Source organism: Mustela nivalis (assembly GCF_964662115.1).
Source record: "Mustela nivalis genome assembly, chromosome: 11".
Classification (NCBI taxonomy): Eukaryota; Metazoa; Chordata; class Mammalia; order Carnivora; family Mustelidae; genus Mustela; species Mustela nivalis.
Window position 1 is genome coordinate 10896975 of NC_139030.1, and position 12647 is coordinate 10909621.

At 40.2% G+C, this 12647-nt stretch overlaps 1 protein-coding gene across 9 annotated transcripts in view; it reads left to right on the forward strand.

Moving 5' to 3' along the window:
- Positions 1–12647, forward strand: part of CLASP1 (cytoplasmic linker associated protein 1) — a 263959-nt gene that overhangs the window by 143174 nt on the left and 108138 nt on the right. For all 9 annotated transcript variants that reach the window (XM_082689813.1, XM_082689808.1, XM_082689815.1 and 6 more), the window contains exons 9-14: positions 2510–2662; positions 5354–5427; positions 6531–6623; positions 7582–7727; positions 8609–8744; positions 9758–9828. In XM_082689813.1, the coding sequence (XP_082545939.1) occupies positions 2510–2662; positions 5354–5427; positions 6531–6623; positions 7582–7727; positions 8609–8744; positions 9758–9828 (673 nt within the window). The remainder of the gene's footprint in view (positions 1–2509; positions 2663–5353; positions 5428–6530; positions 6624–7581; positions 7728–8608; positions 8745–9757; positions 9829–12647) is intronic.

The following is a 12647-nucleotide window of genomic DNA, read 5'->3' on the forward strand; positions in this document are numbered from 1 at the left end:
CAGCCCTTCTACCAAGGCCTGCCCTCTTAGGGTCTCAGTGAATACCTTGGGCGAGTCTCCAAGATCATTCTGCTCCGGTGCTCAAACACCTTCCTAATTTGTGCAGACACTGGAACTTGTTCAGTTTGTAGCTTCCTGGTCATTTTTCACCTGCCTTGTGTGTGGAATTTCACTCCTGCACGCATGGCCTACGAGTCAGTGCATTTCTAGAGCTCTCTGTGTAGCTTCCTCTTTCCTAGCACTCTGCCTCTACCCTCCAGCCCCCTCTGCCTCCTTGAAGTCTGATGATCTTCATTTTCTCAACTTAGCAGGGCTTCTAGGTTCAGTTTGGGGTCTCCTTCCCAGTACTTGGCGGCCTGGAAATTGTGTCCGGGCAGGAAGTTGGGTGACTGTGTAGCTCACCTTGTTTCTCTCTCTCGGGGCTCACCGTTCTGCACTGCCTGTATCCCCGTCTGAAATAGTTGTTTTATGGACTCTGGTTTCTGGCTGTTTGCTGAAAGTGGTTGAGTCTGGCTGGTCCTTGATAGGCAGTCATTGCTCTGGTAGAAACTCCAGGAATTCCAGTGACATTGGCCCATTGAAAATAATTCTCACCAAGTGAATGCAGTTCTCCAAGGCGTGCCTGCCCATGTTCGAAAAACTAAACAGACTTGACCTGAATTTCCCTGTGAAGCATGATAGTGCTTCCCCTGTTCGTTCTGCCCCTTTCCCACAGACTGAAACTGTTACTGTTCCTGTTCTGACAAGAATAATGATTAGAGCTCCCCTGAGGGCAGATGGGCTGAGAGCAGTCCTTGTCACTGCTAATATTGGCAGTGCTCAGTGGGTGACCTTTCCTTTGGGGTGCTCTTGTCCTTCACGTCACACGTAGTTTTCCTCTTGGGAATGGCCTCGTTAATGTGCTTGCAGTTCAGGAATCACCTTTTGATTCCATGTGGGAAGTCTGTGCTGAGAGACCACCGAACTTCTGAATCAATAGGGGATGTGTGGCTTTCAAGGGCCACCTGTGAAAGAGGATTTCTTGATCTGGGAAATCTGGGAACTGTAAAGGTATGTTTGAAGGAGGCTAATTTGCACAAGGATATGCATGTAGAAGGATGGGTCATACCTCCCACCAGTGTGGAATGAAAGAAGCCGTATATTTGGAAGTGGATTGTTGATAGTTGTGAGAACAGTAGACTCCTAAATAGACACAAGACTCGGCTATTGATAACTGAGCCAAGAAGCGACCAGATCAAGGAAACAGGTTGCTGTTTGTTTTTTCTGGTCAGCAATTATTTGCTTCACGTGTACTGGTAAAGGTCTGGTGCCCTTATTCAGAAATTATGAATATTACCAGCTACAGATGTTTGTTTTCTTTTAGTTGTTGTTTTTAATTACTCTTTGGTTCTTAGTTTAGAGTGACTAAGACTCACAGATGCTGAATGACTCACAGATGCTGTGGAAACCCATGGTATTCTGTGTAGTGCGCCATGATAGCTTTAAGTTTGTGTCATCCAAATCTTGTTTCTAAATATGTTGATTTTTAAAAGCCCAAAGTTGTTTTTAATTTTCTTTTTCTTTCTAATTTTAAATGCAACCTGAGAAATATTCCTTGGATCCACTGATGCTTAGAAATTTTAGAAGTTAATGAGCTGAAGAAACAGTGCTCAACCCCACTTAAAGAGAAATGAAACATTGAGGAGGAGGTGTTTTTTTCACCTGTCAAATTGATTAACATTTAAAAATGATTGTACTATAAGTTGGCTAGCTATTAAAAAATAAATAAAAATAAAAATGATAGTATTTAGTGTTGGCAAGGGTGTGACAACATAGGCACTTCTTTGACCTTCCAGTAAAAAAACACATCACCTTTCTGAAAGTTTGGCAGTGTATACTAAAAACTTTAATACTCTTAGACCCTGCAGGTATTGCTTCTAGGGTATTTTTTCCCCCCTTTCTTAAAAGTGCTAAAAAGTTAAACAAAAATGCAAGTAGCAAGGTGTTTGTTGCAACTTTATTTCTAATGGTGACATATTGGAATGCCTAACAACAAGAGTGTTTCATTTGTGCCATTTTTTCATTACAGAGTATTCTGCAACCATTAAAACAGTGTTTATGAAGCATATTTCATCACATGGAAAAATGCACATATTTGAAAATAAACAAAATACCAAATGATAGGTAGCCTTGTGTCAGGTGTTCCTAAAAAATGTGTGCAAGAATTGTCAGAAATATGCCAAAATGTTAAAGTAATTGTTTTTAGGTGGTGGTTTTTTAAGAGATTGTTTTCCTCTTTATGTTTTCTCTGTTTTCCGAAATTGGAGCAGGAGAGCATTCTAGATACGTGAAAGTGAGCGTGATATTTATATCTGCATTCGGGACTTAGCTAAGACCCTGCACTGGCACCTCAGATCCCAAGAGTTAGGCACACCTTTCATCTCTCTAAGGCTAGTTTGTTTTACATTTGGGTGAAAAAGTACCTTTTTTTAAAAAAAAAAAAACAGTGATTTCTCTGCTTACTCTTCAGATAAAAATTTTGATGATGAAGATTCTGTGGATGGTAATAGACCTTCTTCTGCTAGTTCTACATCATCCAAAGCTCCGCCCAGCTCACGGAGAAACGTTGGAATGGGGACCACCCGCCGGCTTGGGTCATCCACTCTGGGATCCAAGTCTTCAGGTAAAACCAGCCCCCTGGGGGTGCTGTGGGGGGGGGTTGGCTCTGTCTGCATTTAAAACCAGATGAACATGGTGCTTGCCTTCTGTGTCCTTCAGGAGTAAAGTAATTCTGTTGGTAATAAATTTCTGCTTGCTTAGTGTTGCAATGTTTGGTATGGGGGAGCCTGTGGGAGAATATTACTAAAAAATGTATTTTATTTTAGAATATTACTAAAAAAATTTTTCCATTTTGTTTAACAATATAGAGCTCGGAGACAGAGCAGGAGTGTGCCGTTATGGCTTTATTCAGATATGGGGCTCCAGCAGTGCCAGAAATTACCATGGGGCCTTTTTTTTTTTTTTTTTTTTTGCCAACTTTGCTACACTGAGACTGTCCAGAAGTCAGATGGTGTGCCTTCTGTCCTTAAAATGTATTTTGTCTCTATAAGTACTGCTGATCTTTATGAGACCAGTATAGATGTTGACCACAATAAATGGTAGAGATGAGCTCCCCAATCTTTGAACATTGATTTACAAAGATGTCCTCTTCTAAATCCTTCTTCTGCCACCCCCCAATTTAGATAGTTTGAGTTCTTGTTATATACCACTTACATTTTGCTGTCACATTTTTAAGTTGACATGCAAATTTCTTTTTACTTCAAATTGTATAGCCATTGTTTTTAGACCTGTTCTGCTTGTTAACATTGGGCTCTTGAACTTGGCTGAATGTGCTAAATAAATTAGAACTGGGGTAAGGATTGACCCTAGAATGCTGTCTTCTTCTGGTGGTCTTCCTGGCCTTCTGCACTGGCCCTAGACTGTTGGGTTCTTCCTCAGTCCAGCTCAGTGTCCCTGCAGTGCCTCTGCCACTAGCTTCTTCATAAGTGTTAAAGAGCTGTGCTGATGGTTGACAGGGATGTTCACACCGCGGAAATGGCAGAAGGAAAAGCTTTGCATTTATTGGTATTCTATCTTTTTAATGTTTTTGATGCCTTAAAAAAATATTTTTGGGCCGCCTGGTAGTTCAGTTGGTTAAGCAATTGCCTTTGGCTCAGGTTATGATCCTGGAGTCCCAGGATCGAGTCCCACATCGGGCTCTCAGCTCCATGGGGAGTCTGCTTCTCCCTCTGACCTTCTCCCCTCTCATTCTCTCACTCTCTCTCTCTCTCAAATAAATAAATAAAATCTTTTAAAAAATATTTTTAAATTGAGTTTAAATCCATAGAACATCAAGTTAATCATTTTAAACGTAACAGCCCAGTTGCATTTAGTATATTCACAGTGTTGTGCAGCCACCACCTCTGGCTCGTTCCAGAAGGGCTTCCCCACTACCAAAAGGAATCCCCGGACCCTTTACAGTTGCTCCCCATCTCTTCCTTCCCCCAGCCCCTGGCCATCAGCAGTCTGCATTTTTGCCTCTCTGCATTTGCCCGTTCTAGATATTACATAGAAATGGAGGCGTGTAACACGTAATCTTTCATCTCTGACTTCTTTCACTTAGTCTAGTGTTTTGGCGGTTCATCTGTGTTGAAGTGTGTATTAGTCCTTTACTCCTCTTTATCACTGAAAAACCTTTCTAATCTTTTATTAAAAAAAGTTTATTCTTGGGAGGCATTAGTTCCACAAACAAGGATTAGAAAACTTCTGTATCATCAGACCACTTTTTTCCCCTCCTGCTCCTTACCCATCTCCCTTCCAGAAGTCCCAACTCTAGCTTATGTAGAGAGTTCAGCCCCGTTCTCATCCTTTTTTTCCATTTTGTTTAACAACATAGTCATGAATTTGCTTACATCTGATTCCGGGGCTCACGGACCATGGTTGTCTCTCAGTCCCCTTCCATATGTGGGTATGTGGTGCGGCACATAACCGGAGCAGTGCTCGGGACTGTTCTGCTCAGGGAATCCGTTCTTTTCACCAACATAGGCACTGAGCACCACATCACAGTGTGACATTACTGTCATCTGTCCACAGTGAGCTTGTGAACTCAGTGTGAGGAATCTTCACCAAAAGTGAGGACACACATTTTTTGCTCCCAGAATCGTCTTTAAAGCCCTGTGTTGTCCATGGGGACCCCAGAAATCAAATAACTTGTCTGTGAGGAAACTCTGGAAAAGCAGTCAAACTTATCAATGTAAAAATCATTAATAATAGCAATCAACTTTCAAGTATACAGAGCATCTTATAACACCTTTATGAACAAAAGTTGCTATTGATGTGCAAGTGAAAAATTGAGTTATGCATTCAAGGAAATTAATATGTTTTGAGACTAATAAAAAGTTGAAGTGAGACTGTTAAATTCTTCAGTACTTATTTGAATGTTTCACAAATTTGGTATGCTAGATGCCTAACCAATAACAAAACCAAATTCATTCCCCGAAAAATTAAATTCTTTGTTATATATCTGTTTATTAGCAACCTCTTAAAAGATTCAGGCATGACTACAGTATAAACCATCTATATCCTTTAAAGGCTAAATGTCCTCCTTAACAAGTAGTCTCTCTAAGTGACTCTAAACTAACGTATATAGTATTATAGAATTATTGCATTTCATCTTGATATTAAAAGTAATATTTGTTAGTTCCACAGGACTCTTAATTTTTATTAAGCCTTTAGAAAGATAGTCACAAATCTCCCAATAGGTAATGGTGATTGTGTATATTCAGACCAGCCTTCTGCACATTGTTCATGTTTTAAAAATGAATCTCTTTCATAGCTGCAAAAGAAGGAGCTGGTGCTGTTGATGAAGAGGACTTTATTAAAGCATTTGATGATGTACCTGTTGTGCAGGTAAGTGAGGATAGTATTTGAGTTTGATTAAAAACAGGTAAGACTGACTCTTTGAATTCCATTTTTAAGTAGGTGATATGTGAAATCCCTTCCTATGTGAGTAGTTTTACCTCTCAGGACTACACGAGATCTGCCATTGCACAGTAGAAAAATTGGTGCCTTTTATAGCTGAAATGAAGAGCAAAAGTCAAGACTCAGTGTGATCTTTCAGTAAGAGCTGGAGAGAGGTTGCTTGCTTGCTCTAGTAATAATTTTGTGGATTAGGTCACATAAATGTGGGGAAAAAAACCAAACAAACCAACAATGATTAGATTAGGTGTGAGAACAGAGAAGCATGTTTATTTAGGGCCTTTATTTTTTTAAGACAAGTTGTAAATTTCAAGGAACTGGGTGTCTAAAAAGCTATAAAGAATGGATTAAGAAAAGCTCAAGTTTATGCCATCCTGATGCTTCATTTAAGTACCTAACAGACAAAGCAGAGTTTGCTTGTAAGGTTGGGGTTCACACATTTTAACTGCTGTGTGCCTCAGTGTCACCTGTTGTTGACTGGGGGCTAATAACACTTTCCCTCGGCCTACATGGAATGTGGTGCTCTGGATTCCTGTAGCACTAAGGTCCGTGTGATCACTTGGTACCTGCTCCTGGGTTGCTGTGTGTGTAAATCAGGTAACTGGCATTGTAGGCTCAGGTTCATCCTTAAGTCCTTGGCCTCCCCAGCTTGCATCCTTCTTGGCTGATTAGTAAGATGTGAGTGTAAATGAGAGAGTAGACTTGAAGAGATTTATAAATAATGCTAAGAGTAAGATTGTTCCCCAGCTGGCTTCTTTCTCTTCTGTACATGAAGTTGTCTGTTGAGTTTGTAGTAGAACTGTGTTTGAAGCATGGTTATCCACCCTTGGCATCAATCTAGTGGGTATATATTCACAATGGGAAAGACACTCATTCTAAGACAAATCTGGCTAGATGTTATAGGACCTTCTGAAAAAATGACATTTTTTTTTAAACTTTACTTGCTAAAGCTCTTGACTTCATGTAATTAAAAACTAATCTTTGTTTATTCTGTAATTTTTCTTACGTTGGTTGTAAATTAATTTTGCTTACAGATTTATTCCAGCCGAGACCTTGAGGAATCCATAAACAAGATTAGGGAAATATTATCTGATGACAAGCATGATTGGGAGCAAAGAGTAAATGCTGTAAGCCGTTGACTTCATGTGATTACATTTTCATTGGATTTATTTAAATGTTCTAAATAATTATGCAATTGGGGTATATAGCTCTGATGAATTTTAAATATAAAGTACCGTATTTACACTTAACCCTTTTAGTAGAGTACCTCACTTCTGTTTCTGTTTCAAAAGCACGCCAACCTATGCCGTTATGTATGTCCTGTACTTTTAACAAAGACCTAATGTGGAGCCTGTGGAGACAGCCTCCACTCTTGTCTTAGTCAACATTTAATTGTAATTGTTAGCCAGTAAATTGACTTTTCTTAGTAGCATTTTCAGTGTGTGTCCCTTTCATCCTTCCTTTCTTCATATCACTTGCTGGAAAGTTCTGTCCCTTCTATTTAAAAAAGTAGATTAATGAAAAGTGGGGTGAACATTAAAATGAGGGTGTGTCTTATCTGAGGAAAGCTGTTTTCCAATGGTCGGCTGGCAGGAAGTGAGGCAATAAAATTACAGCCATATTCCACTCAAACTCAGATTAGCCTTTCAGGAATGCCGCAGTGGAGGACACTGTACAAATGATGACAGGATGGCTTCCTCCTTTGACTCCTTAAACAAATGTCAGTTAGAGTCAGTTGTTGGGGAAGATAAGATTTAGGGGAGGAGTTAAAATGAAGGCTTTTGTTGTTTTATCATTAGCACGGAACCTATAAAGACACAAATTTGTTTTCAGTTAAAAAATACATTTTGCAGAATTTTAAGGTACTGCATATAAAAATAATCTGTTCTTTTTGTAGAAAAAGATACGTAGATTTATGCAGTATGCAGTATGGTAGCTGATATTGAATTGGCTCAGTTCTTCTGGAGAGCTTCTGATATCAATGAACTTTGATGTTGATTGCTCATATTTGATGGCTTCTGTTGTTTTGTATATACTGTTTGAAGAATTGCTTTGTGTGTCTCTGAATTTTCTCTGTCCCATCAGCTAAAAAAGATAAGATCTTTACTTTTGGCTGGTGCTGCTGAGTATGATAACTTCTTTCAACATTTGCGTCTTTTGGATGGAGCCTTTAAACTCTCTGCTAAGGACCTGCGGTCTCAGGTAGTGCGGGAGGCTTGTATCACCTTGGGGTAAGGACTACCATGCTTGATTCTCACACATCCTAAATTAGCCTTGTTGCAGCGCTTCTGGGATGGTCTGTGGCAGATGCCTAGCAGGTCTCTCTAATGTGCCTTCTGACCTGTCCCATTTATGCTGCTGTTGGCACTTTTATACTGTTACAGTTCTTCCTGCCTAATGACAGAAAGTGTGACAAGAGTTTCAGTGGTACTCCGTGACTTAGCTCTGAAGCCTCCATTATAAACTTGGAGCAGTTATAACTAATAATACAGAAAAAAGAAATTTTACAAACTTCTCTTTCTCAGCTTTTCCTTGATTCTGCTGTCTGGATATAGCAGGATTATCAGAATTTTTCTTTGTTTCTAGAAGAGCACTGTAGCTATGAAGTTAAAGCCAAGGCATATGCTCCAGTAGAATTTTACCCTAGCGAAACCTGTTATCAGCGTTTGAAGCTGGAGCTTCTGTGTTAGAAAGTGTGTCCGAACAGCAAAGCAGCAACAGGAAGCAGATGCTGCCGCTGTTAAGTATCAGATGTGGAAGCATGTATATCATGTACTAAAGGCTTTTAATGGGGCAAAAGGAAGAAAAGGGTGGGGGGGGTCTTTCATATTTATATTTTATTAGTATATGATCAATTTGTCTTTTGCTATTTTAAGATTAATGTGTTGGAAATGATTTATTTAAAAAATAAAAAACCACAAACTCTTGGGGCAGTGGCTCTTTGCCAAGTCCACTGTGTGCACATTGGAAATATTTTGAAAGTATCTGGCTCAGACCTTTGCTTTTTGTCTCTCAGTAACTTTAAATGAAAGCCCTGCGATGTTAAGAGGCTTATATGCTTCAGTGTTTGCAAGAAATACAACTACAGTGCAGTTTTCATTTCTCATTGTAGGCATCTGTCATCAGTTCTGGGAAATAAGTTTGACCATGGAGCTGAAGCCATTATGCCAACTATCTTTAATTTAATTCCAAATAGTGCCAAAATTATGGCCACTTCTGGTGTTGTAGCTGTTAGGTTAATCATTCGGGTAAGTATATTTGGGGGCCATACATAGAGTAAGCAAGTAGTAAACATGGGTGGTTGATAAGCCTTATTAGAGGCACTTTTCATTAGCATGATTATAAGTAGTTGGAATCATGTTACAGATACAAATCAGCCTCTCCCTCTCCTTAATTAGATCCTATATGAGCCTTTTACATTTCATAATGTGAATTATGGATATGGTATATGCTTACTGATATGTTGATCATTTATTCGTCATTGACTTTAAACATTTGAACATCTGTATCTGCTTCGGTTTGTACCCAGTTCTTTAGGTCTCCAGATTGTACTCCTTAATTTCCAGTCATTCCATTTTAGGTATTTGTGCTTGTGGCTTTGTTATTCACCTAAAGTTTTTATTTAACTAATTGTGTTTAAGCTGATGAACAAGATTCCTTTCAGTGTTCTAAACACTCATTTATTTAAGTTTAAATAATTATCCAAGTAATTTATGTACAAGTTTTCAGTAAAACTTAATAGTTCACAAGAGCTTAAAATGAATAGACCCCACATGACCTCCTCTCCACCTTGAAGTCTCTTTTGCCCAGAGGCAGCCCTTGAAACTGGGACTTGATGATGCTAAAATCTTTCTGGAATATTTCTGGTTATTGTGGGTCACTTACTTGTGTTATTTTTAGTCCCTATTATTTGCACTGCCTACTTGAAATATTAAATCCAAAGCCGTTGTTGGACATTCCCATTGAAACTGTATCAAAACACATCGGTCTGCAGATTCCTTTTGAACTCCCTGAGATCTCTACTGCCAAATAATTTAGACTTCCCACCAATGGTTTGTTCTGTTGTTAGAGCTATTTATATGCCATTGGGTGGTCTGTTGAGGTTCTGTAATGTTGGCATGGCCTTTGGCAATATCCAGTGAAATTCTAATCTAAATACATGTGCTTTAGGTAGTTGAATGAGGAAGTGTGGTGGTTGTCTTAGTTTTATTTTATTTTTGTATTTCCAAGTGTTCACCTCTGTTTTTGTTCTTTTCTGCAGCACACACACATCCCTAGGCTAATACCTGTCATAACAAGCAACTGTACCTCTAAGTCTGTCGCAGTTAGAAGGTAAATTTTTAAACAGCGTCCTCATTATTTTTGAATGGTTTAAAAACCAAAACAAATTCCAAATTTGCCTCCGTGGAAACATTCATGTTTGAAGTTTTAAATTTTATTTCAGATCATTGTAATAAATAGTTTGGATTGAGGGATCATGATCTGAATAGTCTGAAAGATAAATTTGGACAGCCTCTATTATTCGTGTGTATATGTGTGTGTTGTGTGTATGAGAGAGAGAGAGAGAGAGAGCATGCGTGTGTGCAAGAGAAGGGTGGGAGACAAAGAATCTGTCTGTGTGTATGTGAGTTAATGAGAGGGGGTGGTGTACATTTTTTCTCAGTCTCTCTAAATCATTGGTGTACCCTTCTCTGAATGAAAGCAGTAACTGCATGCAAGAAAAAACATTATAAAAATTAATGGCATCTATTTAATATTACTGTCGATAGTAGGTGATGTATGTTATTTCCAGCTTCCAACAGTGATTTCTGGGGTTCTGAATCCTGACCCAACACCATGTACCAGGAGATACCACCTGGTTAACTAGCTAGGTCTTTGTTCCCTGGTCCAGATGAGCATCCCTAGATCACACGCGAGGAATAAGACCTCTGCTCACTGGAATCTGTAGTTCTTGAGAGTCTGTTATAAAGTCTGTGCCCCCTCTTCCTAAGAAAAGTTAGAATAGTTTAGTGTAGATTTTAAGGGGATTGGTGAACACTGTTGAAGCCGCTCGGTGGACCATATCAGGTAATATAGGGTAAGTTAATGGCTGGTTTGGACAGCAGCCTCCTGCTCACATTCCTGGAGTTTGTTGTCTGATCCCAGCCCAGTGAAAGAGCCCTTCACTCTAAGCTTGGAGCACAGCATACAGTCGCTGCCCACCGTTGCCCTCCTTTCCTGGCATGTCCCCTAGGTCCCGCCATGTTTCCACAGGTAGGGATGCCTGTTACTCCTGAGGCGGCCTCCATCCATCTTACTCACAGCTCTGTGGAAGTCACAAAGGAGAAAGGGGAGTCTCCACCTTTATAAAACTAGGAAGGAAGGAATTGGCACCTTTCACTGGAAAAAAAAGCTTAATATCTAACGGCTTGCTTGTATGTCTCTGAGGAATGTGGTCTGCCTTTACCTCCAGTTTCGCTGCTGCTTCCAGAGATGAGTGTGTGAGCTCAGCAGGGGAGAGGGATGGTAGTGAACTTCAGAACCTGGCAGACTGCAACCGAAGCATTACCTCTTCCCACTGGCTAATCTGACTTGCTTGGAATGAGAGTACTTCCACAGAGGCAGAGCTGTTCCGTGGGCCCAGTCATTGGATAGCGGGGTTTGACACTTTGTGCGACCTTAATAAGTGACACTCATTATTAGATTTTGCTGCTGCCGCTGCTATTGTCACTATCGTTTTAGGTTTTCCAAGAGAAATTCAGAGTGTATTAGGCCGAGTTCCTCTGTTCTACATCCTGTAGAATGTTACAGGATGTTTAGTGTATTAGCTCTGGCTGCCATAACAAAATACCACACACTAGGTGGCTTAAACAACAGAAATGGATTTTCTCACAGTTCTGGGGCTGGAAGTCTGAGATGAGGGTACCAGTGTGGTTGAGTTCAGCATGGTTGAATTCTAATGAGGGTCATCTGCAGGTGGCTGCCTTCTCACTGTGTCTTCACAGGGCAGAGATAGAGACACAAAGAGCATGCTCTCAGGGGTTTCTTCTTAGAGGGGCACCAGCCCCATCATTACAGCCCCATTTTCATGACCTCATGTGAATCAAATTACCTACTGAAGGCCCCATCTCCAAATACCCTCCTATTGGCAGTTGGGCTTCAACATACAAATTTTGGGGCAACACCATTCAGTCCCCAGAATTTAACAGTTCTGGCTTCTGGTGCTAAATGACTGGTAACTTGCATTCACTATGGCAAGAGAAATGTCACCCCTTTCACCCCTTTCTGAGTCCCTTTCAGATTGCTCTTCTTATATTAGTCAGGGTCTGCATCGGTCAGAACCATGCATCTTCATGCTGGAAGAAGTACCTTCAGAGAGGTAAAGAGAACCAAAGAGGGCAGTGGCACCCAGGCAGTGCTCTGGCTCTGATGTACTCAGCCAGTACCTAGCTCTGCTTTGTAGAATTTGTAAGAACTGGACTGCACAGTCTCTCTGTCTTTGAGAAGTTGATCGTTTAGATGGGGAGATTAAAAAACAATCATGCAAAGCAACGTAAGAGTGAATTATAATACCTGTATTGGGAATTTAGAAATTCATAGAGCAGTGATTAAAGCCAGCTAATATATTCCTACGATGCTTCATAGATAAGTTGAAAACTGAGTTGCATTTTGAATGATGAGTAGGAGTAGGTAAAGAGACAAGTTCTAACCTGAGGTGTTTAAATATTGATGTGTTAAACAATGCCAGTATTGATACTGCTTCTTTGTATGTTCGTCTAAAAAGTAGAAAATAAAACCTAACTTACAGGGCATATTTTTGAACAAGCTAACACACATTTAAGACCAGAATTAGCACCAAAGATGGCTTTATTCACTAAGAGATAGATAAACAAACAAAGCACACATATTTCTTAAAAAAAGACAAAAATCAGCCCAGGAAATGGCATGAGGAAGAAGGTAGAATAAACACGGCCTCGGTTGAGGCTGGGTGGGGAGAATGACAGAGGAGAGAGTGTGGGTGTGGGTCAGTGTCTCTCCTTGGAGAAAGTCTGTTTCACAACCAACACTCAACGCACGGGCACACGTGCACCCTGTTGCCAGTCCTAGGTCTGGGTTGGATAGCTCTCCTGTGTGTTTCTAAGAAGAGCCCCCTTGTATTTCTGGCACATGGG